The sequence below is a fragment of the Zea mays genome, chromosome 6, assembly GCF_902167145.1.
Source record: "Zea mays cultivar B73 chromosome 6, Zm-B73-REFERENCE-NAM-5.0, whole genome shotgun sequence".
In the NCBI taxonomy this organism is placed as follows: domain Eukaryota; kingdom Viridiplantae; phylum Streptophyta; class Magnoliopsida; order Poales; family Poaceae; genus Zea; species Zea mays.
This window is the reverse complement of record NC_050101.1, coordinates 72,040,724-72,065,297: the sequence shown is the minus strand read 5'-3', so window position 1 is coordinate 72,065,297 and position 24,574 is coordinate 72,040,724. Positions and strand designations below refer to the sequence as shown.

At 48.5% G+C, this 24,574-nt stretch overlaps 2 protein-coding genes and 1 pseudogene across 3 annotated transcripts; 1 reads left to right on the top strand and 2 right to left on the bottom strand.

Annotated features, from left to right (window-relative positions):
* Positions 6,523–7,193, bottom strand: LOC109940433 (LOC103652157-like pseudogene; annotated as a pseudogene).
* On the bottom strand, positions 7,861–12,587 carry LOC100383021 (Oligopeptide transporter 7). The gene is made up of 7 exons (NM_001361344.1): positions 12,411–12,587; positions 11,819–12,312; positions 11,639–11,736; positions 10,193–10,762; positions 9,846–10,101; positions 9,558–9,740; positions 7,861–9,452 (listed from the first exon to the last, which is right to left on the bottom strand). Exons 1-7 carry the CDS (start codon positions 12,499–12,501, stop codon positions 8,835–8,837), a joined length of 2,310 nt encoding a protein of 769 aa, NP_001348273.1. The 5' UTR covers positions 12,502–12,587; the 3' UTR covers positions 7,861–8,834.
* Positions 12,588–14,549: 1,962 nt separating this feature from the next.
* LOC542521 (calcium dependent protein kinase14) lies at positions 14,550–17,527 on the top strand. Of its 2 annotated transcripts, NM_001301763.1 has the most exons (4): positions 14,550–14,704; positions 15,052–15,743; positions 15,823–16,119; positions 16,491–17,482. In NM_001301763.1, exons 2-4 carry the CDS (start codon positions 15,179–15,181, stop codon positions 17,105–17,107), a joined length of 1,479 nt encoding a protein of 492 aa, NP_001288692.1. In that variant the 5' UTR covers positions 14,550–14,704; positions 15,052–15,178; the 3' UTR covers positions 17,108–17,482. The 2 variants fall into 2 exon arrangements, with proteins under 2 accessions (NP_001288692.1, XP_035815739.1); XM_035959846.1 differs by lacking the exon at positions 14,550–14,704 and having other exon boundaries at positions 14,756–15,743; positions 16,491–17,527.
* The last annotated feature ends 7,047 nt before the right edge of the window (positions 17,528–24,574 follow it).

Genomic DNA, 24,574 nt, shown 5'->3' with positions numbered 1-24,574 from the left:
TTTTGAGAAAGACAGGGTTTGTAGCGCATGTCAAGCAAGAAAGCAAGTTGGTGCCCACCATCCACACAAAAACATCATGACGACTGACAGGCCACTAGAGCTCCTACACATAGATCTATTCGGCCCGATAGCTTACATAAGCATCGGCGGGAGTAAGTACTGTCTTGTTATTGTGGATGATTATTCTCGCTTCACTTGGGTATTCTTTTTGCAGGAAAAATCTCATACCCAAGAAACCTTAAAGGGATTCTTGAGACGAGCTCAAAACGAGTTTGGCTTAAGGATCAAGAAAATAAGAAGCGACAACGGGACGGAGTTCAAGAACTCTCAAATTGAAGGCTTCCTTGAGGAGGAGGGCATCAAGCATGAGTTCTCTTCTCCCTACACACCACAACAAAATGGTGTAGTGGAAAGGAAGAATAGAACTCTATTGGACATGGCAAGAACCATGCTTGATGAGTACAAGACTTCGGATCGGTTTTGGGCCGAGGCGATCAACACCGCCTGCTACGCCATCAACCGGTTGTATCTACACCGAATCCTCAAGAAGACATCTTATGAACTCCTAACCGGTAAAAAGCCCAACATTTCATATTTTAGAGTCTTTGGTAGCAAAAGCTTTATACTTGTTAAATGAGGTAGAAAATCTAAATTTGCTCCTAAGACTGTAGAAGGCTTTTTACTAGGATATGATTCAAACACAAGGGCATATAGAGTCTTTAACAAGTCCTCTGGACAAGTTGAAGTTTCTTGTGACGTTGTGTTTGATGAGACTAACGGCTCTCAAGAAGAGCAAGTTGATCTTGATGAGATAGGTGATGAAGAGGCTCCATGCATCGCGCTAAGGAACATGTCCATTGGGGATGTGTGTCCTAAGGAATCCGAAGAGCCTCCAAATGCACAAGATCAACCATCCTCCACGCAAGCATCTCCACCAACTCAAAATGAGGATGAGGCTCAAGTTGATGAAGGAGAAGATCAAGCAAATGAGCCACCTCAAGATGACGACAATGATCATGGGGGAGATGCGAATGATCAAGACAAGGAGGATGATGAACCAAGGCCGCCACACCCAAGAGTCCACCAAGCAATCCAACGAGATCACCCCGTCGACACCATCCTTGGCGACATTCATAAGGGGGTAACTACTAGATCTCGTGTTGCACATTTTTGTGAGCATTACTCTTTTGTTTCCTCTATTGAACCACACAGGGTAGAGGAAGCACTTCAAGATTCGGATTGGGTGGTGGCGATGCAAGAGGAGCTCAACAACTTCACTAGGAATGAGGTATGGCATTTAGTTCCACGTCCTAATCAAAATGTTGTAGGAACCAAGTGGGTCTTCCGCAACAAGCAAGATGAGCATGGTGTGGTGACAAGGAACAAACCCCGACTTGTGGCCAAAGGATACTCCCAAGTCGAAGGTTTGGATTTCGGTGAAACCTATGCACCCGTAGCTAGGCTTGAGTCAATTCGTATATTATTGGCCTATGCTACTTACCATGGCTTCAAGCTTTACCAAATGGACGTGAAGAGTGCCTTGCTCAATGGACCAATCAAGGAAGAGGTCTATGTTGAGCAACCTCCTGGCTTTGAAGATAGTGAGTACCCTAACCATGTATACAAACTCTCTAAGGCGCTCTATGGGCTCAAGCAAGCCCCAAGAGCATGGTATGAATGCCTTAGAGATTTTCTTATCACTAATGGATTCAAAGTCGGAAAAGCTGATCCTACACTCTTCACTAAAACTCTTGAAAATGACTTGTTTGTATGCCAAATTTATGTTGATGATATTATATTTGGGTCTACTAACGAGTCTACATGTGAAGAATTTAGTAGGATCATGACACAAAAGTTCGAGATGTCTATGATGGGGGAGTTGAAGTATTTCTTAGGATTTCAAGTGAAGCAACTCCAAGAAGGCACCTTCCTAAGCCAAACGAAGTATACTCAAGATATTCTAAGCAAGTTTGGGATGAAGGATGTCAAGCCCATCAAGACACCCATGGGAACCAATGGGCATCTCGACCTCGACACGGAAGGTAAATCCGTGGATCAAAAGGTATACCGGTCGATGATAGGTTCTTTACTCTACTTATGTGCATCTCGACCGGATATTATGCTTTCCGTATGCATGTGTGCAAGATTCCAAGCCGACCCTAAGGAAGCTCACCTTACGGCCGTAAAACGAATCTTGAGATATTTAGTTTATACTCCTAAGTTTGGGCTTTGGTATCCTAGGGGATCCACATTTGATTTAATTGGTTATTCGGATGCCGATTGGGCGGGGTGTAAAATCAATAGAAAGAGCACATCGGGGACTTGCCAGTTCTTGGGAAGATCCTTGGTGTCTTGGGCTTCAAAGAAGCAAAATTCCGTAGCTCTTTCTACCGCCGAAGCCGAGTACATTGCCGCAGGCCATTGTTGCGCGCAACTACTTTGGATGAGGCAAACCCTTAGGGACTATGGTTACAAATTAACCAAAGTTCCTCTTCTATGTGATAATGAGAGTGCAATCCGCATGGCGGATAATCCCGTTGAGCATAGCCGCACTAAGCACATAGCCATTCGGTATCACTTTTTAAGGGATCACCAACAAAAGGGAGATATCGAGATTTCATACATTAACACTAAAGATCAATTAGCTGATATCTTTACCAAGCCACTTGATGAACAAACCTTTAACAAACTTAGGCATGAGCTAAATATTCTTGATTCTAGGAACTTCTTTTGTTAATTTGCACACATAGCTCATTCATATACCTTTGATCATGTCTCTTTCATATGCTATGACTAATGCATTTTCAAGTCTATTTCAAACCAAGTCATAGGTGTATTGAAAGGGAATTGGAGTCTTCGGCGAAGACAAAGGCTTCCACTCCGTAACTCATCCTTCGCCGTCGCTCCGGGCAACTCTCCATCTTTGGGGGAGAGAGCCTAAGTACAAAGCAAAAGGACTCCGTCTTTGGTATAATCTTCACTCCTTTATTTATGACCAAAAGGGGAGAAAGTAATTCTAAGGGCTCTAATGACTCCATTTTTGGCGATTCATGCCAAAGGGGGAGAGAATATTAGCCCAAAGCAAAAGGACCGCACCACCATCCTAGTTTTAAAAATGATTTTCAATTGGAAATTTCAAATTGGTATCCTCTTGTGTTCAAAAAGGGGAGAGAGTAGTATTTTCAAAATCAATATCTTAAAACCCTCTTGAACACTAAGAGGAGGATTTCATCTAGGGGGAGTTTTGTTAGTCAAAGGAAAAGCATTTAAAACAAGGGGAGAAAATTTCAAATCTTGAAAATGCTTCGCAAAATCCTATTCATTTACCTTTGACTATTTGCAAAAACAAAACATGTGGTGCAAGCGTGGTCCAAAATGTTAAAAATGAAGAAACAATCCATGCATATCTTATAAGTTTTTTTATTGGCTCAATTCCAAGCAACCTTTGCACTTACATTATGCAAGCTAGTTCAATTATGTACTTCTATACTTGCTTTGGTTTGTGTTGGCATCAATCACCAAAAAGGGGGAGATTGAAAGGGAATTAGGCTTACACCTAGTTCCTAATTGATTTTGGTGGTTGAATTGCCCAACACAAATAATTGGACTAACTAGTTTGCTCTAGTGTATAAGTTATACAGGTGCCAAAGGTTCACACTTAGCCAATAAAAGGACCAAGAATTGGGTTCAACAAAGGGAGCAAGGGTTAACCGAAGGCAGCCCTGGTCTGACGCACCGGACTGTCCGGTGTGCCACCGGACAGTGTCCGGTGCACCAGGGGACTTCAAGCTGAACTCTTCACCTTCGGGAAAATCCAGAGGCGCTCCGCTATAATTCACCGGACTGTCCGGTGCACACCGGACAGTGTCCGGTGCACACCGGACAGTGTCCGGTGCCCCAGAGGAGAGCGACTCTAGAACCCGCCAGCTTCGGGAATTTGCTCCGCTATAATTCATCGGACATGTCCGGTGTACACCGGACTGTCCGGTGAGCCAGCGGAGCAATGGCTACTTCGCGCCAACGGTCACCTGCAGAGTCATTTAATGTGCGCCAGAGCGCGCAGAAGTCAGGCACGCGCGAAGTGGCGCACCGGACACTCTACAGTACATGTCCGGTGTGCCACCGGACATCCAGGCGAGCCCAGCAGTCAGAGCTCCAACGGTCGGAACCCAACGGCCTGGTGACGTGGCTGGCGCACCGTACAGTGTCCGGTGGCGCACCGGACTGTCCGGTGTGCCATGCGACAGCAGCCTCCACCAAACGGCTAGTTTGGTGGTTGGGGTTATAAATACCCCCAACCACCCCACATTCAAGACATCCAAGTTTTTACACTTCCAACCACTTACAAGAGCTAGACATTCAATACAAGACACACCCAAGTGATCAAATCCTCTCCCAATTCCACAAAAGCTTTAGTGTTAAGTGAGAGTGATTTGTTGTGTTCTTTTGAGCTCTTGCGCTTGGATTGCTTTCTTTCTCATTCTTTTCTTGTGATCAAAACTCATATGTAACCAAGGCAAGAGACACCAATTGTGTGGTGGTCCTTGCGGGGAAGTTTTGTTCCCGGTTGATTTGAGAAGAGAAAGCTCACTTGGTCCGAGGGACCGTTTGAGAGAGGGAAAGGGTTGAAAGAGACCCGGTCTTTGTGACCACCTCAACGGGGAGTAGGTTTGCAAGAACTGAACCTCGGTAAAACAAATCCGCGTGTCACACTCTCTATTTGCTTGCGATTTGTTTTGCAACCTCTCTCGCGGACTTGATTATATTTCTAACGCTAACCCGGCTTGTAGTTGTGATTAACTTTGTAAATTTCAGTTTCGCCCTATTCACCCCCCCCCTCTAGGCGACTTTCAGGTTCCTCATGGTTTGAAACCTCTTGAGGTATGACCAGAGTGTTTCATCACCCTAGCGCCTGATGGATTTGAGGTCCCATGGCTGCGCTGGCTTGTCAGAAAGGGACTGGAAGTTGGCGATGAACTACCGACTGAAGTCGCTCCAATCATGGATGCAGTGTCGTGGCAGATGTCGTAGCCACTGCAGTGTGTCTTGCCCTAGGACGATGGGCAAATACGCTATCATTACGTCTTCTGTAGACGGCCAACCAACCCCCGGGTCCTGCTTGGGCTCGTACTTGTCGACGTTGGAGACTTTGAAGGTGGGAGGCCACTGGATGGCCCGGAGACGTGGAGTAAGCGCGGAGACTCCACATGTATCTTCTTGTCGGTGTTCGTGAGGTCGGTCCCGGGGAGGGGAGCTGGTGATGTGTCGTCTCGACCATCCCTGGGTCGGGCCACTAGTGGAGGCTGCAGCTGACTCAACTCGGGTGGCGCGACTTCGAGTCGGGATGTCGTGGTCCCGGTCATACTCCTCCCGGTGCCTTAGCTCACTTTCGTGCCGTCGGTCGCGTGAAGCGATGATGGAGCTCCGCGCATATCGTCGGCTATTGATGGCGTGGCGTAGGTCACTCGGGGGATGAGCGATGGGCAGAAGGTGATTAACTGCTCGAGTAAGCAGCCGCCGGTAGCCATCTGTGTCTGGAGTTTGTGGGAGGCCATCAACTATCTGGTCCAACACCCCTCCAACTTCGCTCAGCATGTTCATTGCGCGAGCGAAGTTGGGGTTCAGGTTCCAAGCGAAGATAGGGTTCTCTCGGCACAACCTTATGCCTTGCTCGGCTTGCTCCCGCTCTCGATTCTGAGCATGCCGGCGATCACAGCAGCGAGAATTTCATATTTCTCGATGTACTCACTCGTCGGGAGTTTTCCCACTTCTGAAACTTCGTCCCAGGATACGGGATGTGCCGGGTCCTGCTCCCTAGCCTTGTGATGTCGCCGAACATTCCAGCGTCTGTTCCTTTGTCGTCTCGCTTCACGCTGGGGAGGTTCTTCCCCTTGCATGGTCGGTTCGTCGTCGGAGATGGGAGATGACTCCAATCTTCCCTTGAAAAAGATGTCGAGGTAGAAAGGAGCTACTGTGATGGCGCGTTTCTTTCCGTCCTCCTTTGAGGGCAAAGGTGCCGGAAAGATGACTCGGCGAGATCCCGTCCCCTTACTCGAGATGTTTGCCTCCTTCTTTCTAGTGATCTGCGTCCAGTCCTTTGTGGGCAAGGTGGACAACGGAGTTCTTCGGGTAGGTAAGCTCCTGGCTTCTGGTTTGTAAAGGGTGATCTTCGCTAGGGGCGTGGGAGCCTGCGCCACCCGTTGTTCTGCTCCGGTTTTCCCGGGGATCTCCGAGGAAAGTTTCTTCTCTGGCGGGTTTGCTATGCGGTGCAGAGTTCCTTTCTCATCCACTATGGACGAGATGGTTCCGAAGTAGAACACGGATCCAGGGCAAAGAACGATCTTGTACTGGGATGTGACTGCCATTGAGCTAGCTTGGATCAACGGCACACCCCCTACCTGGCGCGCCAACTATCGATGTTTAGAGCTCGACCGCACACCTAGGGTTACCTCTCGCGGTGCTTTTGGGTAGGACGGTGTTGTCGACTGTAGCTGGCCCAAGGCCCCGCGAAAGGTCTTCTAACCTTCTAGTGGACCCGGAGGATATCTGTCCCCCACACGTGGCCATGAACTGCGTGCTCGCCGCGCACCACCTGCTCTACGATGAGACCGGCGCCGCTGTCGTCGACTTCCTCGGGCTCGCGCGCAGCACGGGCGCCACTATCCTCCTGCTGGGCGAGCACGAGGACACCCTCAACTCGAGGCGATGGGAGGCGCGATTCGCGCTCGCGTTGCGTTACTATGCCACGGCGTTCGACGTCATGGGCACGGCCGGGCTGGCGGACGCCGGCCCCGCGAGGGCCAAGGCGGAGGAGATGTTCGCGCGGGAGATATGCAACACGGTGGCGTTCGAAGCCGCGGACCGCTTCGAGCGGTACGAGACCTTCGCCGGGTGGTGGTGACGCATGCGAGAAGGAGGGTTCCAGAACGCTGGAATCGGCGACCAGGAGACGATGCAGGGCGCTTGATCGCGAGGATGTTCGCGTGGGGCAACTATAGCATGTAGGCGCAGGGCGACGATGAAGGGCTCACGCTCTGGTGGATGGATCAGGCCATGTACACCGTGTCCGCGTGGACGCCCGTCAGCGACGGCGGCGGCGGAGGCAGCACGGTGTCTGCGTCCGTGTCCACCACAACATCCCATTCTCAGGAAAGCTGAATGAGGGGAGGTGAAGAAAAAGAACATGTTTTTTTCTCAGTTTGCTCTATAGCACTGGAAGAGTAAAACTGAGAAAAAAACACGACTAAGGGTAAAAATAAGTACACCAGCAAAACTGAGGGCACCAGCTTAAAAAACTATTTTTTATACAGTCTAACAATTCGTTTATACAGTTAGAAGAACAAAAAAAGATACAAAGGAGAAAGAAAGATTTATAGGTGATAGGATGAAAAATTCAATTGTTAGTAGTTGTAATTCTTTATTCTTCTGGTTGCTGAGAACCTCCGACAACGCATAATGTAGAAGCAAAGAAGTTGTAGATGGACATCTCCAGTTACAATACATCAAACTCTACGGTTTTCATCAACAGTAGATGGACGCCCTTATTACTTGCAAACTAAAAACCAGCTTATACACAAGAACTAAGGTGCCGTTTGGTTCACAAATTTGTAACGTAATGGGTAACGAATAACGTTAAATCATGTTTGTTTTAGTCCAACCGTAATCAGATACTACACTAAAAATTGATACCAGCCTATTCAAATTTGTTACCACCAGTAATCGAACGTAAACCATTACCATTACCATTTGCGTTACATTTCTTGAACCAAACAGTACCTAAGAAATTCTGTGAGAAGCCGAGCTGAGCTGATGGTCTGTATCCAGGTTCATTCCGGTTCGTCCCTGCTCCCGGTATCCTCATGTGCTCCGTGCTGGCCCGACCGCCATCGCGTGGCCATGGCCGCCCAACAGGCCCGCCGTCTGCCGAATCACCCACTCGCCCGGGGAGCGGGGACGCACCTCGTGCATGTTTCTTCGCCACCCCATGACGTCGCCCCCCTCGGCGCCTCGCGCGAGCCGGTGCTCGTGATTGGTGACCCCGGCGTGCTCGACGAAATGCCTGAACGCGGGGGACTGTTCCGGGTGCTGCAGTGTAGCCCCACGAGCAGCGGTTGGTCGGAACTAGGGGACGCAGGCATGGCTGCGCCATCTGTGCTGTGCATGAGGTGAACTCGTGGAGGGCCTCGGGAGCGTTAGTGTTCAGCAGATGATCGACCTGTGCTGACAGCTGACATGCGACAATTACCAACTGTTACAGTGGTACGTACGACACACTCGTTACCCACAACTGCTCTGACGCTATCAGGGCACGTTTGCAAAAAAAAAAAAAAAACAGTGAGCAGCCTGATTGTGTTTTTTACCAGCAGGTGCTGCAATGCTACTCCTGTCAGACTCCAGCCATTTGTATTCATTAATGGCTGCTATTCCTGCTGATTAGTTCTAATCTGAATCTGGTTAGTTCTTATCTGAAATACACTCACACTTCTGACTGTGTCTTCATCATGTAGTTGAGATCTTTTATAATTTGGCAAAGACTACATTGATCTTTGATGGTGTCATCAAGATATAATCTAGTTTTATCCCCCAGTACTGGCAATGATTAGAATACTCTCAATTATGCACCAGACATCTATGTGAAGTTCAATGTGCTTTGCAGCGTGGCATGAAGCCATCCATCCAAACCATTGTCCTAGCAAAAACTTTTGTTCTCCACTCCTAGGCATGGATGCAGCAATAAGGGAACCTCTCAATTATCTGTATGGTTCAGTGATCTGTGCATATGTCCCTTTAGAGATAATGTAATTCTACCCTCAAATACTGAATGGTGACCTCTCTCAGTTATGCACTGGACATCCATCCACAGTTATACCCTTTGCAGTGGGGCATGAAGCAAGAGGGCATCCGTCCAGATCATTGCCCCACCAGTTCAAACTTTTATTCTCCAGTCCCAGGCATAGATAGAGCAACACAGCCATGAACGCCAAACCGGCGTCAAGGGCACCTGACAGCAGATAATTGTGTCGCTCCCACCAGTTACGCCGGTACTTATAGACCACGTAACCTGACAGAAACGCAACGAGTATCCACGTGGTATAGTTGGCTGCAGTGGCAGGTGGCATGAAGGTGGTTGCGCCAATCAGTACAGGCGCATTGACATGCCGGATCCATTTCTGAGCTGGGAATGCCTTGTGTGTACACCAGACAAGGAGGGGAGCAATGGCACCGCCCAGGAAGAACCAGTTCACAGCGGAGTAAGTGCCTAAATCACCAAATATTCTGCGTGGGCCGATAAGGCCCCATAATACGGATGCATCGTAGAACACATGATCGTAAGGGCATGTCCAAGGGCTGCCTGCTGGGAGAAGCTCTGTGTTGCACACATCAGGTATTGTGTCCAGGAGCCACCATATTGTTCCAAGGTATACGGAGCCCGCAATCAAAGTGCCCACAACCTGTTATTTTCCAATATGGACAACATTATAGATGTAACTGGAGCATGTAGTTATCATTCTTTTGTTAGTGTAATACTTATAGTTGGTGTGGCTAGTTGAACTGACCTGAGCCGTGAACATGGCCCTTGGGGGTATCTTCATGTAGTGGCCCAACTTAAAATCTTGCAAAAACTCTAGTGCTTGATGTGGGCCAACGTAGCCGTATACTTTGAAGCACATGTTCGCCATGGGTCGTCCGGGATATAGGTACCCCATGATGTACTCTGTGATGACATTCAAGCCTGGAGCCTGTTACACTTGTGTTGTTAGCTGTGTTCCTGCTCCTGGGCTGTATGTTGCTGCTATATACTATGTAGTTTTGCACCTGCATTCATGTTTGTTTGGAGTCCATACCTGGTTGGTTGTTGCTTTGAGAATTCCAATAGGAAGGGTGTAGAAAATGGCAAGGGCACATGCAAGCAGTACTCCCCACCAAGGAAGCTGCAGTTGCTCAATGTAGTACTCGCAGGTAAGCATGGTGGCTGAAACACTAGCCACAAGGATGCAGATGAACCACCACTCGGGGACCTGCCTGTATCTCCTCATAAGCTTGGTATGTATGTCCATCTTCTTATCCTCGAAAGCTGATTTGCTTAGCTGCCATATTTCACTGTGAGAAAAAAAAGCCTGCAATTTTAGCTTCATGTGTACTTCAGCAGAGTGGACCAAGATGGGCAATTGACAGCAAAAAAAGAAAATACCTTCCATGGAAAAGGAGAACGTGGGAAACCGTCGCGGTAAGGCATGCAAAACTAAGACCGTAGCTGGAAGCGAAGAACGTGCTGATGTACAGTGGCCCACTCTTCTCATAGGCGTCTGTATCGAAGTAGAAATGGGAGTCCATGATGCTAGAGATGTTGTACTTCTGCCCAGCCACCGTGTAGAGGCCATCTGAGTAGATGGGGAAGTTGCGTGCCTTGTAAACATTGAACCAGTAGTTGATCGGTGTGATTATGTACACGACAATGAAGAAGGCAGCCGCGATGTTGGCGGTGGCAAACCAGGGGCTAGCAAGGGGGCTTCCGAGGTAGGAGGAGATGGACGACCAGTCGAGTCCAACTGCACCGATGCCAAGGCCATGGAGGCCTGAGCCGAGCTGCTGGGCAATCACAGAGCTGGGAAACACCCAGCAGATCCAGGAGAGGGAGGTGAGCATCTGGAACAGGTAGCCCGGGAAGATGTAGTAGGCGAAACTGCAGATGAATGCCACCGTGAAGAACTGGTTGCGTGTCATGCTACCTTTTCTCCTTCGCTCCTTCTCATGAAGTGCCCTGGTGAGCATAATGCATCAGAAATATGTTGTTTCAATTTCTCAGGAATATGTTATTTTTGTCTTGAAAATTTACCAAATATTCTGAGGCTGTACATCAGTTGTCTTAAATATACATAAGATATGGTTGCTGTTTTGATGGGCATGTTTGCTGGTTCAGGAACTCACTACTTTATCCCTGTGTACTTATAGCAGTCCACAACTGTGTATGTCCTTTTGCCCTTGTTTGGATCTTAATAAAGAACCATGGAAGTGGCAAGAGGTTCCGCATTTTCCTACTTTTCTTTTGCTTGGGTATATGTGGAATTGTGGATCAACTAGCAGTACTTACTGATCTTTTTTGCAGCTTGTAATTTTTAACCGTCCGTTGTTGCTTGCTTGCAAAGACTGCACCTGACGATGAAGTGGTTTGTGACGTTGAAGCTTTGAATCGGTAAGCACTTTCTGTTCACTTTGTTATATTTTAGTGCTGGAGTTGTTTACAACGCATACATCAGCTCGTACTGCCTCTACTCTTTTTTTCAGTATTAATATTAGTGTCAGTGTGTGTGTACTGACAAACAGTGGAGGACAAACCATAATGTTTGTCCATTGTGTTGAAATGATTCAGCACAATGATATGATACCAGAAAACATATCCATGCAGGATACTGGACATTAAATTATAGCGTTTGATGCTTTGAGAATCTTTTGCTAAAAAATGGCCCACTAATGCCCCCACACCTCCGTTTTACTTTGTACTTGTTTATTTAAGATTTAGTCTTTAGGTACTACCATAATGATTACTGGTTGAGGAGTCTAGCTTTTAGATGATTGCAGACAATGTAAAATGACAAAATAACTGCGCGTTACTTGTGCAGATGCAGATTTGTGGTACCTGAAGAGGGAGACCTGCACGAGGTTGGAGGGCCACCACATCGCCGCCGGCTCCACCAGATACCGCCGGAAAACTCCCGCCCAACCGAACCCCATCACCTGATGAGGGTACCCAACCGGCCAGTTCATGCAAGCTCCCGCTTGTTTGGAGGAGAACTAACAAACTCCTCTCGTCCCGTACCTGGCTGGTGAGGATGAGGAGGAGGGCGATGAGGAAGGACATGTGCTGGCCGTAGAAGACGCGGACAGAGGTCACAAGATTCTTGGCGAACACGGTGCCGGCGCCGGCGTTGGCGAAGATGGTGATGAGGACATGCTCCTTCACGCTGAAGGGCCCCGGGTTGAGGGTGAACTCGCACGGGCGGCCGCGGAAGAAGGCGCGCTCCGGCAGCGCCGCGGCCATGAGGCGGCCGACGGGGAGCACGGCGACCTGCGCCGACACGGCGGTGACGGTGAGCGGCTCCTTGCGGTACCCGAAGAAGGCGTTGAGGAAGGAGAGCGCGGCGCAGGACGCCGTGCCCAGCACCCACGTCCGGAACGTCAGCGCCGGCGTCGCCGGGTCGTCCCACGCCGGCACCGTCAGCGCCACCTGCTCGATCGGAGAGCCGTTGTCGTCCCCCGCTTCAGCCTCCTTTTCCTCCGCCGAGCCATGCGGGCGCCGCGACGACGGTTGCACTGCATGACAAGGAACGGGAATAAAGCAAACGGAGCGGTAGTGCGGTCCACTTGCCACCGCAACGAGGAAACGGAGAGCTGGGAAAGGGGAGCATTACGCAGCGGAGAGGTGATCAGCTGGATGCCATGGCGATCGTGCTCCTCTCCCGCCTCGTCGTGCTCCTCCAGTTGGTGGACGGACGACGCCATGATTGGGTTGGGACTTGGGAGTTATGACTGGGACTTGGCCGGCTGACAGTGGCAATAGCAGCTGCAGGTGTTGCCGTGCTGGGCTCCTTTCAGCTGACTCGTCTGCTCTGGCATTTATTACACTACAGATCGTGCTCGATGGGCCCCCTCTCCCCACTGGCCACTACTACAATAGCTATCATATACCAAAGGCCACTAGTTTCTCCCTACCTCACCAATAAAACTTGAACCCCAAAAAAAAACCAAGCACTCCTTGTGATACGAGAAAGAACGACGTCCACATACATGGAATGAAAGGCTACAGAGCGCTGAGTTTATCGATGGCAATAGCAAGTGTCTCTTTTGCTTCTGAGGACATGCATAATTTTTTTTGTGGGAACAGTCTAAAAGGCGCCGCCTGCTCGTTCTCCCTTCGATGGGCTGGAATTTGCTCTTCTTCAGACGATCGTGGGCCGTCCGTCGGCCCAGGAAAGAAAAAGGAGCAGAATGTCGTGTGCGGCTGCTACGTACGGACACTCGCAAAGGCTTGTACGTAGGTCCTGAACTTTACCTGAAAACACGACAATGTAGCAGGAGTACCGTGACGGTGAACCGCCAACAGCTCCAACAAGGCCGACAGAAAGACCGTCCCGTTCTGAAAAAGTAGCCAACGCCAACTAATCCCACCCGCACCGGCTGCAGGTCAACCGGTAGTTTGTTTGCCCTAACTATTAGGAACAGGGGTAGGGCTGGAAACGATCCCAGCTCAGCTCGCCTCGACGTGGCTCGGTGCAGCTGCGAGCCGGCTCGGTCATATTGCGAGCCCACCCGAGAGGCTCGGCTCGGCTCGGTAATTGCTTGCGCTAAATAGCGTTTAGAATATAAATTATTTATATATTTTTTATTATATCTAAGATAAAAAAAATTACGTATAATATATTTCTAGACTACAATATAAGCGTATCACATATCAAGTCCAAGAAATTTTACAAAATAGTTCAAAACATAATAATAATATGATATAATAGTATACTTGAGGTTGTTAACTTGACTCGCGAGCTGGACCGAGCCGGCTCGGCTCTCAGTTCTGGCGAGCTGCAAAACTAGACTCGGTTCTGGCTCGCGAGCCGACTCAAGCCTCACCGAGCCTCAATCCATATGGATTGAGGGAGATTGATGGGATTTCAATACTTAGCAAGTAAAAATCTCTCTCAATCCGTATCAATCCTGTCACAAGCTCTAAATTGGGCGAGAACCGGTAGTTGTGAGGGGGAGCGACCCGCCCCCGCCGCTCACGACACGTGTCTACGCGTAAACACTTGGACGCTTTTGGGAACTGCTTGTTCTTGCTTGTGTCGTCGTGTAGTCTAGAGATGGATTTCGAAGGAGCAAAGGGAAAACGGAGGAGATATTTTTCCGTGGGCGACCGTTCAGCTGCTGACGCGTGGACCTGCACTGCACTTGCGGAACAAGAGGAAACGGCGGCCGCCGTTAGATCAGGACCAGACGTGGTGATGATAGGCTGCTCGCGAAACAAAACACGAGCGCGCTCTCTCTCTCCCAGCCGTAGGAAGCATAAGCGACCGACGTCACATCACACGGTTACATTTTCTCCCTTTTTTTTCCTCCGCAAAGGAACCACACCCGCGGCGCCAGCCATGGCAGGTCCCACCCACGACGTACTTGGCCTGGGAGGAGAACCGGAGAAGCGAAGCAACGGCAAAGAAAGGCCGCGGCACGGATTTTTAAAATCCACCCAAAGTCCAACCACTAACTAGTACACCCACCTAATTCGAAATCAGACCCGACCAGACCAACCACACGTTGTTGGAACAAATTCAATTCAACTCAACCCTCCCCCTGGCAATCCTACTCCTGCAAAATTCACCCAAAAAAAAGGGAAACCGAGCTCTTATGCCAGAGCAACGGCCAACGGGGTTATTGAATAAATAGACATTTAAAAAAATGGCGAAATAAGGAGTGGATAAACAAGGCTTAACCACATGATTAGCGGGGGAAGGAAGGGCTGCTTCTGCTCCTGCTACTTGCCCCCTCTTATCAGAGAGAGTGGTGTGGTGGCGCCTCCCCACCATCACCACCAGCCAGCACCACCCCTCCTGCCCCTCTGCGCTGGCGGGCCGAGCGCCGCGAGCGAGCTGGGCCGCGGGCGGAGGAGGAGTCGAGGCTGACCGACCCCGCGGCCGGCGGCGACGAGCGGACGCAGGTGAGTGCGTTTCTCTGTTAATTCCTAGCCTCCACCCGCTCCTTCGAAGCCGGGCGCGGCGGTTACGGGGGCCGTCCCGTGCGAGACGCGGCTCGATCTGCGCCGCGCGCTCGGCCGGGGGGGGGGGGGGGGGGGGGGGGGGGGACGCCGCTGGTGCGCGCGGCTCCGGGTACGGGCTCGCGGTGTGGGGATTTTGGATTTCCGCCGCGGGTGTTGCTTTGCTCCGGGTCCCGAGCTCGCGGGGCTGCGGTGTTGGATCTGTGTCTCTTTTGCGGGGGCAAAGCCGCGGTTTCGGGCGGGGCTTGGAGAGCTTAACGGCCTTGCTGTTTCTCTTTTCGTCGCCGCAGATTCGGCAGCCGTGCGCGGAATGCCCGTGGAAGGAGGGGAGAGAGGGAGGGCGCAGGCGCAGCTGAGCTGAGCTGAGCCCGCGAGGTTCGCGGTCTGCGGTGCGGCGGCAGAGGTCTCGCCAGCGCGATGGCCAGCGGCGGCTCCTCCAGGTACAGCTCGTACAAGGCGCCGGGGCTGCGCGGCGCGCTGCTGGAGGCGGCGCACGTGTCGTGCCTCGAGGACCGGTACGCGCTGGGCCCGCAGCTGGGGTGGGGCCAGTTCGGCGTGATCCGGTCCTGCTCCGACCTGGTCACCGGCGAGGCGCTGGCCTGCAAGTCCATCGCCAAGGGCCGGCTCGTGTCCCCCGACGACGTGCGCGGGGTCAGGCTGGAGATCGACGTCATGGCGCGCCTGGCGGGCCACCCCAACGTCGTGGGGCTCAAGGCCGTGTACGAGGACCGCGACTCGGTGCACCTCGTCATGGAGCTCTGCGCCGGCGGCGAGCTCTTCCACCGCCTCCACGAGCGCGGCTGCTTCCCCGAGCGCGAGGCCGCCGCGCTCTTCCGCCACCTCATGGAGGTCGTCGCGCACTGCCACGCCAAGGGGATCGTGCACCGCGACCTCAAGCCCGAGAACATCCTCCTCGTCAGCAGGTCGCCCCAGTCGCCGATCAAACTCGCGGACTTTGGACTCGCCACCTACACCCAGCCTGGTACAGCTACTTTTTGTGTTGTGGGAATGCCCGATTGACGATCTAATCTAATGATCATGGTGATTGCTTTTGTCGTCAGGCCGAAGCTTGAGCGGCATGGTAGGCAGCCCGTTCTACATTGCGCCGGAGGTGCTCTCCGGCGGGTACAACGAGGCCGCCGACGTCTGGAGCGCGGGGGTCATACTCTACATCCTCCTCAGCGGCATCCCGCCGTTTTGGGGCAAGACCAAGTCCAAGATCTTCGACTGCATCAGGTCCATGGAGCTGCGGTTCCCTTCTGACCCATGGGACAGGGTTTCTGATTCCGCCAAGGAGCTCGTCACCGGGATGCTGCGGCGCGACCCTAGGCTGCGGCTCACGGCCAAGCAGGTTCTAGGTGAGTGAGCCACGGATTCATTTCAGTTTGAATTTTTGCAGTCCTTTGCTTCATGTATCTTTTTCATCTGGGCTCGTGATTAATTCCTGCATATAGGTTCACGCTGCCCGCCATAGGTAGAGTTAGAAATCCATGAAAAATATATGTCCAATTAACCTTGTTTACTTCCTCCAAACTTTTCCATTTTATTTGCTTGTTTACGTTGCAAATCGAACAAGGCATCCCCAATCTTGTAGATCTGCCGTTACCGAACTGAGATTTCAAAAACTCCCCTTCCTCTTCTTCAAGATTCATGGAATCTAGTCTGCTCTGGCTGGCCATGTGGCAGTTTTCGTTCTTGTGATCTAAGCAAATGTTTCCTTCCTACGCAGAGCATCCGTGGATGCAGGAACACGCGGACCCACAAGACTCGTGCGGGCAGTGCCACGAGACCGGCCTCCAACGGGAGGGCGCCGGCTCGTGCTCCTTCTCCACGCCGTTGGCGTCGCGGAGCAGGGACGTGAGCTTTGACACGCGTGGCCCCATCGCGTGGAGGGGTGGGGGCGAGGACGAGGCGACCTGCTGCTCGCCCACGTTCGCCGCCGTCTGCAGGTCGTCGTTCTCGGCGTTCATCACCGACCCGGCCCCGCCGCCCTGCTCGGCCTCCTCCGCCTTGGGTGGCTCTGGCTTCTCGTTCGGTGAGCCCTGCGAACCACTTGACGGAGGAGGAGGAGGAGGGTTCCCGATGCCCATGGCTTCCATGCCGAGCTTCTCGTTCTTCTGCGCGCGGGACAGCAGCGAGCCAGCTGAGCCACAGCCGGTCGCTGCCTCCTCGACTCCGAGGACGGCGAGGGGATCCACGCCACGGGGCGTCAACGGCAGGCGGAACCACACGATCGGCGGCGGCGGGCGGGAGCACCTGGACGTGGCGGTGGAGTCTGTCATCCGCTGGGCGTCGTGCACCAACTTCTCCACGGCGCCCTCACTTCGGGCCTCCCTCGTATGCTAGCACTAGCAACGTCGTTCCGCGCGCCGGCGCCGCCAACGCCGGGCTGAGGGTGAGGAGGAGAATTCCGACGAGACGAGCGGTAGAGAGTGTGCAGTAGCCTCGAATTGTATAATATATATACAGACACAGTGCTGTTATAGTGGTGATGATAGATTAGAGAGTGAAGGTGAAGTTGCTACGGAGGGATGGATGCATGGAGATGGAGAGCGAGTGGCAGAGCTGGAACTGATGTGTTTTATTCTTCGCTGTCACGCTGCTGGTCAGATAAGATTTGGGAACGCTGCTGGTCAGATAAGATTTGGGAACACACCTGGCGACGGAGAGAGAAGGCGTCTGATAATTTGATATGAACAAGAAGCAACAATGTTCAGGATGCATGGCCAGGCCACACATAAAAGGACTGTTTCAGTTTGTGTGTCAGATCTGTTTTCCACCAAGAAACTGTCTAAACAAAAGGATCACGTCCAGACACTCCATCGAAAAATAACTAAAGACTTCCTGTTGAAAAAAAATCATTGCAGATACCATGCGAGACTTTACTTGGCATGTTTTCTCTGTTTTTTTAGAAAAAAAATGGATGGATTCATCAGCTTCTGAACAGTAATAAATCACGCACGCAATGTTCAAGCCACTAGCTTCCAACGAGTAAATCAACGAACTGCGGATCGGTATCGGTATATTCAGAAGCCAAAAACATTCTTGAGTTTAGCTATCAGTGCATAGTGATCTCAGTACATACAACAGACAATGTATTCTTCCAATTTAATTAACTACTGGGAAAAGATCATGCTCAAAACCCTCCTCCTGTTCAGCAGTTCAGGGTTCAGCTCATCCTTTCTTTTTGTGCTCGTCAGTTCCTTTTCCCTTTGACAATTGTATTCCAACTTCAATCGGATGGAAACAAAGATGCGCATTGCTTTATTACTCAACAAAAAGACGCGTACAATACATAAAAACTAACTGAGGGAAACAAAGCACGGTGTTCATCGCTGAACACGGACCATACTGAAACCAAAGCTAGCACAGCACAGCACGCTGACAGTAGCGGCAAGAAAAGAACCCTCTCCCTGAAACTACAACTAGAGGCAGATCTGCTGTGCATCATAACAGGTCTCGCCACTGCAGCACCCGAGACCGAAGTAAGCAAGGGCGCAGGGATACCCTTGCGGTATGCACAAGTCCTGCAGCAGTAGCTTTCTTGCGCCCTGCAGGCTGAACGCCGAGTAACCGCCGCTGCGGCTGTCAGTGACACTGGACCAGCCCGTGGCTGATGCCGGCTCCACGGTTGCCGCCGCCGCCGTCACCAGCAGCACGGCAGTGAACACGATCAGTGCTGGCACACGAACGCGACAGTTTTGAGTGCTGGCAATCACCGCAGCCATCTTCTTCTTCGCGCAACAAGGACGCACAGCCCTCCCTCGCCCTTGTTCCTTCACGCAACACGGGCGCACTACGACTACTTGGTCTCTCTTTTTCTCTCTCTCGCTCTCTCTGGCTTCCACGAGTAGACAGGTACACTACACCCCTCTCCTATGCTTCTTATACGGATATTCTTTCTTCGTCCCAAATTATCAGATGAGTTTTTCATCTTTTAGATACTTAGCATTTGTTATAGAGCCTAGCTTTGGACGGAGCAAGTCAATGCCTCGATCTTAATTGTTATTGTTATCATCAATCACGCATGCTTAGCATCGCATGGATAGAAAGTTGGGGATGTTGGAATATACATCTCTTCCTATCAGCTTAAACTTTTGTATTTGGATTGGTTGACGCATACAACTTAATTTAATATAATATCAAAGTCAGATATCTCGAGTTCGAATTCTGGTTAGCACAAGTAAATAAAAAGATCTAGTTAGGGTCAGGGTTTTCAGTCCCACTAATATGGTATCTAGTTAGATTTAGTTTCCTTCTTCACACCCTAACCCCACCCGCCACTGTAGCCGCTAGCCTGCTATAGTGTCATCGCTGATGCCGCACCTCCGCCGGTCGCCTCCTCTCCCCTCTGCGCCTCCCTCCGTCGCTTCTTCCCAGCTGGATCTGGCTCTGACGACCCACCCCGCGCCACCACAGGCGCCCTCCTCCTTGTGCGTTTATAGTGCGCCTCCTCCCACCGGTCTTTCCCCCTCGGTTTGTGCACCTCTTCTCGCTGGACTTCACCGTCGGAGTTAACGGTTGGAAAGAGTCGATCGCGACCGTTGGATGTTGATCGGTCGGTCTCCCCGAAACTCTAACCACCACCGTCGATCTGGGGATTGATGGTCCACGGTGCGAGCTCCATATGGGGTGGGCCGATCTAATCTGGATCCCAGATTTTAGATCGGACGGTCTAGATATCGCCATACCCTTTCGTCGTGCAGGACTTACAAAAGAACCCCTGAGCTCTATTGATATAAACCCGCGGGAGTAATTCCACATAGACCCTAGATTTTGCAGATTTGACCATGGGGAACTCCAGAATTGAGGCAGCAACCCATAGAGTAATAAAATGAGCTAAAGTAATATAGGAAATAATTTTTAGTACAGAAATAATTCTAGAAACTTGTCTAATTCATAAGTAATTCATTTTAACCTCCTTTTGATCTATTCTAGTTGCATTAAATTCACATTAATATTGTTTATCACCTTGTGACACTATTTTTTCATGAATCATAGGTTAAAAATTATGCACTTAATTTATTCTATACTTAACACCTAAACCTTCAGAAAATCATAACTTTATAACCGTAACTCCGAATTTAGTGGTTGTCGAACCTACGATCTTATTACGATGCGTAGAATATTATTATGCATTATGTTCTTCTGTTTGATGTGATGTTAATTTCTATTATACCATGGTTGTTTGTATTGCTCCAAGTAGCAGCGAGGTTACGAGAATCTGAAGACCAACTGGGTACCTGGGAATCTCGAGTCTAAGGCAAGTTGTGCCCTTGACCACTTTTCTCTTTACCCAATAATGTTCATGTTAATCATTGTGACATGCTCAAGTTAATTTGATGGGACCTAATAGGCTTTCCTAGCATTGTTTATCCCACACCTTGTAGACAAAAGAACTATTGGGTAGTTTGACTATTGCTCTACTTGGTTTTGGAAAATTAATGTTACATTATGATCATGTTCCAGTTATGTTGTTGTTTTAATTATTGTTCATGACAAGATCATTGTCTTAATTGGAACATGGAGCTTAACTTGAGATATTCGCGCTACCACAAGGGTGGAATGGGACGCCCTTGGCTGACTAATTAAGAAAACTAGTGGAGGATTACCTTACCTAAAAGGGGAAAGGGCGGTAGAGGAGCTGCGTATAGAGAGGTTCTCGGGTCGATCATGCTGCGACGACTTTTCGGATGAGGGATTCTTATATTGCCTTTCTTAGAAACTGTAGCGGGTTTTCTGAAGCTAGTGGAACTTTGTAAAGGCTTGTACTTAGATCCCTAGCCATTCACCTCGGAAGTGTCTAAGGGCCTTGCAAACCCTGGCTAGACGAGATACATGACTTGTGGATAAAGGGCACAACCTCTACAGAGTGTAAAACTGGTATATCAGTCGTGCTCATGGTCAAGAGCGACTCAGGACTCTCACATGATTAAATTATGGAATTAAACTTAATTTGTCATTTGCATTGCATTGCAGGTGTTATTATTAATGATGATCTTTTATTTATTTGGATTGGTATCTACTTATACTTAGTAACTGCTAATAAAATTTTGACCAACTCTAAAAGCAATGCTCAGCTTTAACCATCTCCTTTGGTAAGCCTTACACTTCACATGAGCTTCCACCTTTGGTGAGTTCATACACATTATTCCCCATAGCATTTTGAGCGATGAACGTATGTGAGCTCACCCTTGCTGTACTCACACCTCCCTAGGTCAAGAACAGGTACTATAGGATGAGGCGCGTGAAGGATGTTGTGATGAGTTCGTGAGTGGTCTAGGCCGTCCTTTCCTAGTCAACTTTGGTTGTTAGATCGTTGTCTTCGTATGATGTAACTTATTTAACTATTTTGTACAAAACTCCATTATATATTAAAGATGTGACATTCGTTTCTGTACCATGAGTCATCATATGTGTGAGACTTGATCCCAGCACACATGTGAATCACGCTCGGGTTTGGCCCCCTAAATTCGGGTGTGACACTTCACCACCCATCGTCGCGTCTGTCGCAGACCCGCCACCCTAGACTATAGTTGTTGTGGGGTCCAGCGGACCAACCCCCTATAACACCCTGAATTTTGGAGTATAAAAATGTCTTTGCTCTATACTAAAAATTCAGGTGTTACTATTTCTTTTCTTCGCTTTTCTTTTCCTTTACTAAAATGGTACATAGTTATTTTGTTATATGTTGGCGTGAGCCCTAAAACTGCTTTGGTTTTTGCATTCATGCTATTTCATAGTGTTTCTAAGTGCAAGAAGTGTTTGAAACATGTTAATACATCTTGTAGAAGTTTCCGGAAAATTTGCATATTTTTCTGAATATTTTTCTATTTTCTAAGAACCAAAATCTATTTATTTGAGGTACTTAAAAACATTTTCAAAAGTTCTCAATATGTTTTTTGAGCTCATTGGATGCCAAATCATGTCTAGGAATTCTCCTAGAATTTTTGGAGCCTTCGAGATATTTTTTCGGACATTAAAAACCATTTCATCCTTTTTCCGGAATTATTTTAATTTTAAAACTAGATTTATTACGAAAAATAATATATCTTCAAACCCTAGCAATATATATGGCTGGAACCCTCTCGTCGAGACCTTTCCAAATCTCAAAACTGTTTCCCCCAGATTCAATCCACAATTCCCGGAATTGCTCGCCGAAGTTCGGGACGGTTCCAGCTCCGACGACAACTCCGACGAGCAATTAGTTTCAGTCCATGCGTTGTTGGCGAAATCCGAGAGTACTGATGTGTTTGTCTCGTCGAGAGCTTCGTCCCGGTGCTTTTGATTTATCGATCTGACCTTCGAGGCTCCGATTCGCCGTCAATCGATAGATTTCTTCTCGGCTTCGGCGAACTTCGTCTTCTCCGGTGAGCAAACTCCATTGTTTCTCTCCCCATTCTTCGTTTTCTCCATCCCCAGGTCGCATCTCTCTCCCTCTCTCTCTCCCTCCCCATGCGTCCCTCACCCTTCCCTTCTCCCCCCTCCCGCGGCGATGACAGCGCGTGCTCCCCTCCCCCCTCGCCTCGGCAGCGGCGGCGGCGCCCCTATCCCACGCGCGCAGCCCCCCATGCGCGCGGCCCCCCTCCTCCTCCCTGCCAATGGCGGCTGTGGGAGGGAGGTAGGAGATGGCGATTTTGCAAAATAGCCCTTGTGTTATTTGGAAACTGCGCACAAAAAGTAGTTTAATTTAAAAATGTGATATCTTTTGCGTTTTAAATCTGATTCGCTCTGTTCAAGTCGCGTTAGATTCGTATTAAAGTTATATACATGTTATAAATATTATTCTCTACTGTTTCATACTTTAAATAATTTATTAAATATTTGTTTGACCAATGATTATTAAATTAGTGTTCCAATTAAATCTAATTTAGTGTTTTCAACTTGCGCTTTTATAAATAAACACTAACATGGTTAATATTAGCTAAAATATTCTTGTTTTAATAATTGTTTAGTATAAATGCAATCATCTATTTAATTGTCCTCGTGTGTCGCGTTGGTCTGCGCGTCGTTCGCACGTGCTGTGCGCGTGCTGTCGTGCTGTTTTGCACGTCGCACACTGTCTTGCGCCGTTAATTCGCCTCGCTTAGAATTGCTAATATTATTTAAATTACTTATTTAACCGAAAGCTCTTAGTGTAACGATTAATTAAAACTAGGCGATAGCTCTAGTTTGCAAACGATAACCATCAATTAATACAAGTATGTCGAATTAAATGTTCTATTTCATATTTGCATAATGTAAACACGATAACTTCTCAATTGTAGCTTCGATCTCGGTGTTTCTTTTCTCGGCTAACCGTAGAAGCAAGCTCTATTTTGTGTTGCATGTTTTTATAATGTTGTCCCTTGTATGGTGTATTGTTCCTTTCTATTTCAAGAATGTTGAATGTATGTTCGCACTCGTCTAGATAACGTTCGATTTGTGGAACCTGAGGAAGCTGTCTGAGAAGCCCCTGAGCTGCAGCAGTTCGGTGAAGGCAAGTGTCATATGACCTATTATGTCATATTTACTTTATAATCCACTTTTCCGCATATTATGATTAACCTAAGGATTGACTAACTTTATATTTATCATGTCCTTGATTACCTTCTTGGGTTGGTCTATTATGATCAGCTACATGCTAGTGCTTTATTTTAATAAAAAACATGATGAGAATTATTTTATGATACGACGATTCATTCTGATTATGATTATGAGCTTGTGGCATTTTTGGAGGCTCGGGCTATTTTCCGAGTATCTCTCCGTAAGGACCTGTTCGTTGACAGACCACACGGGACAACAGTACAACCATGAGGGTGGTATGAGATGCCCTTAGCTAATTAATTGGAGGAATCTAGAGGTGTAGTTTGCTTCGCCATTGTGCCGTCAATGGGTGCTTGGCCATAGTGCTTGGTCTGCTAAGGGTGGGTGCCAAAGTTCATTCGATTAGGTTTTTGTTAGTCACCCCATTAGGGATGAGTACTGTGTCTGTATGACCGGCGAAACTTAACGGGCGGCTACACACCACGAGAATCTATGTAAAGGTTACATAGTATCAATTCACCTTGGTAGTGAAGATCGGGTCTTGCAATGTAACACTCCCAAATCACATTCTGAATAAATTAGGAAACTCATTTTGTGATTTAAATAAATGTGTTTTCAAATAATAGATTGCCTAAAAGATTCTTATGTAAACTATCCTTTGTGTTAAAGATCTATTCTAAAAAAATAAGTTAAACTATCTCTTAATATAGAGTTTACATAAGAAATTATATTCGTTAAATAAATATGTGAAGATTATAGATTTATTTTATTGTACTTCTAAATTGTGGCTATGTGTTTGAATTATTTTCTTTAATAATTATTATTGTGTTTATCTTACATGAATTATTCCTACTAATTTTCATTTGCTTAAATGGATAAATTAATTAATAAAAATGCTTTGCATTCATGTTGAGTTTTTGTTTGTTGCAATTTATGCTTGAAATAGAAAATTAAACTTAGCTCTAAATTAGACTTGATTTTTAAATTTAAAATAGAAAGCATAAATTAGAAATGGATCGATGTATGTTTGGTTGGTTAGTTTTGAGAGCACCAAGAGGGGGTGAATATGTGATCCTGTAAAAACAGCTTAACAAATCAAACTTGGACTAATATTGGATTAGTGAAAGCTAAGGCCAAGTTCGAGAGAGGAGTACAAGCAGAGTAAACTTCTTCACTTAATTGCTCTTCACAAGGTGAGTATTAAACTTAGAACAATTATTCAAGTGAGTGAATGGAGATAGAGAGAGAATCGCACAGGAATAAAGACACGTGACACAACGATTTTTA

Excerpts from the sequence above, each read along its gene's own strand:
- LOC100383021 (NM_001361344.1), bottom strand. The coding sequence starts at position 12,501 with ATGGCGTCGTCCGTCCACCAACTGGAGGAGCACGACGAGGCGGGAGAG. Across the intron at positions 11,737-11,818 it reads TCCTCATCCTCACCAGCCAG|GTGATGGGGTTCGGTTGGGC; the intron begins GTACGGGACGAG and ends TACCCTCATCAG. Across the intron at positions 9,453-9,557 it reads GGGCCATGTTCACGGCTCAG|GTTGTGGGCACTTTGATTGC; the intron begins GTCAGTTCAACT and ends GGAAAATAACAG.
- LOC542521 (XM_035959846.1), top strand. The coding sequence starts at position 15,179 with ATGGCCAGCGGCGGCTCCTCCAGGTACAGCTCGTACAAGGCGCCGGGG. Across the intron at positions 15,744-15,822 it reads CGCCACCTACACCCAGCCTG|GCCGAAGCTTGAGCGGCATG; the intron begins GTACAGCTACTT and ends TTTTGTCGTCAG. Across the intron at positions 16,120-16,490 it reads CACGGCCAAGCAGGTTCTAG|AGCATCCGTGGATGCAGGAA; the intron begins GTGAGTGAGCCA and ends CTTCCTACGCAG.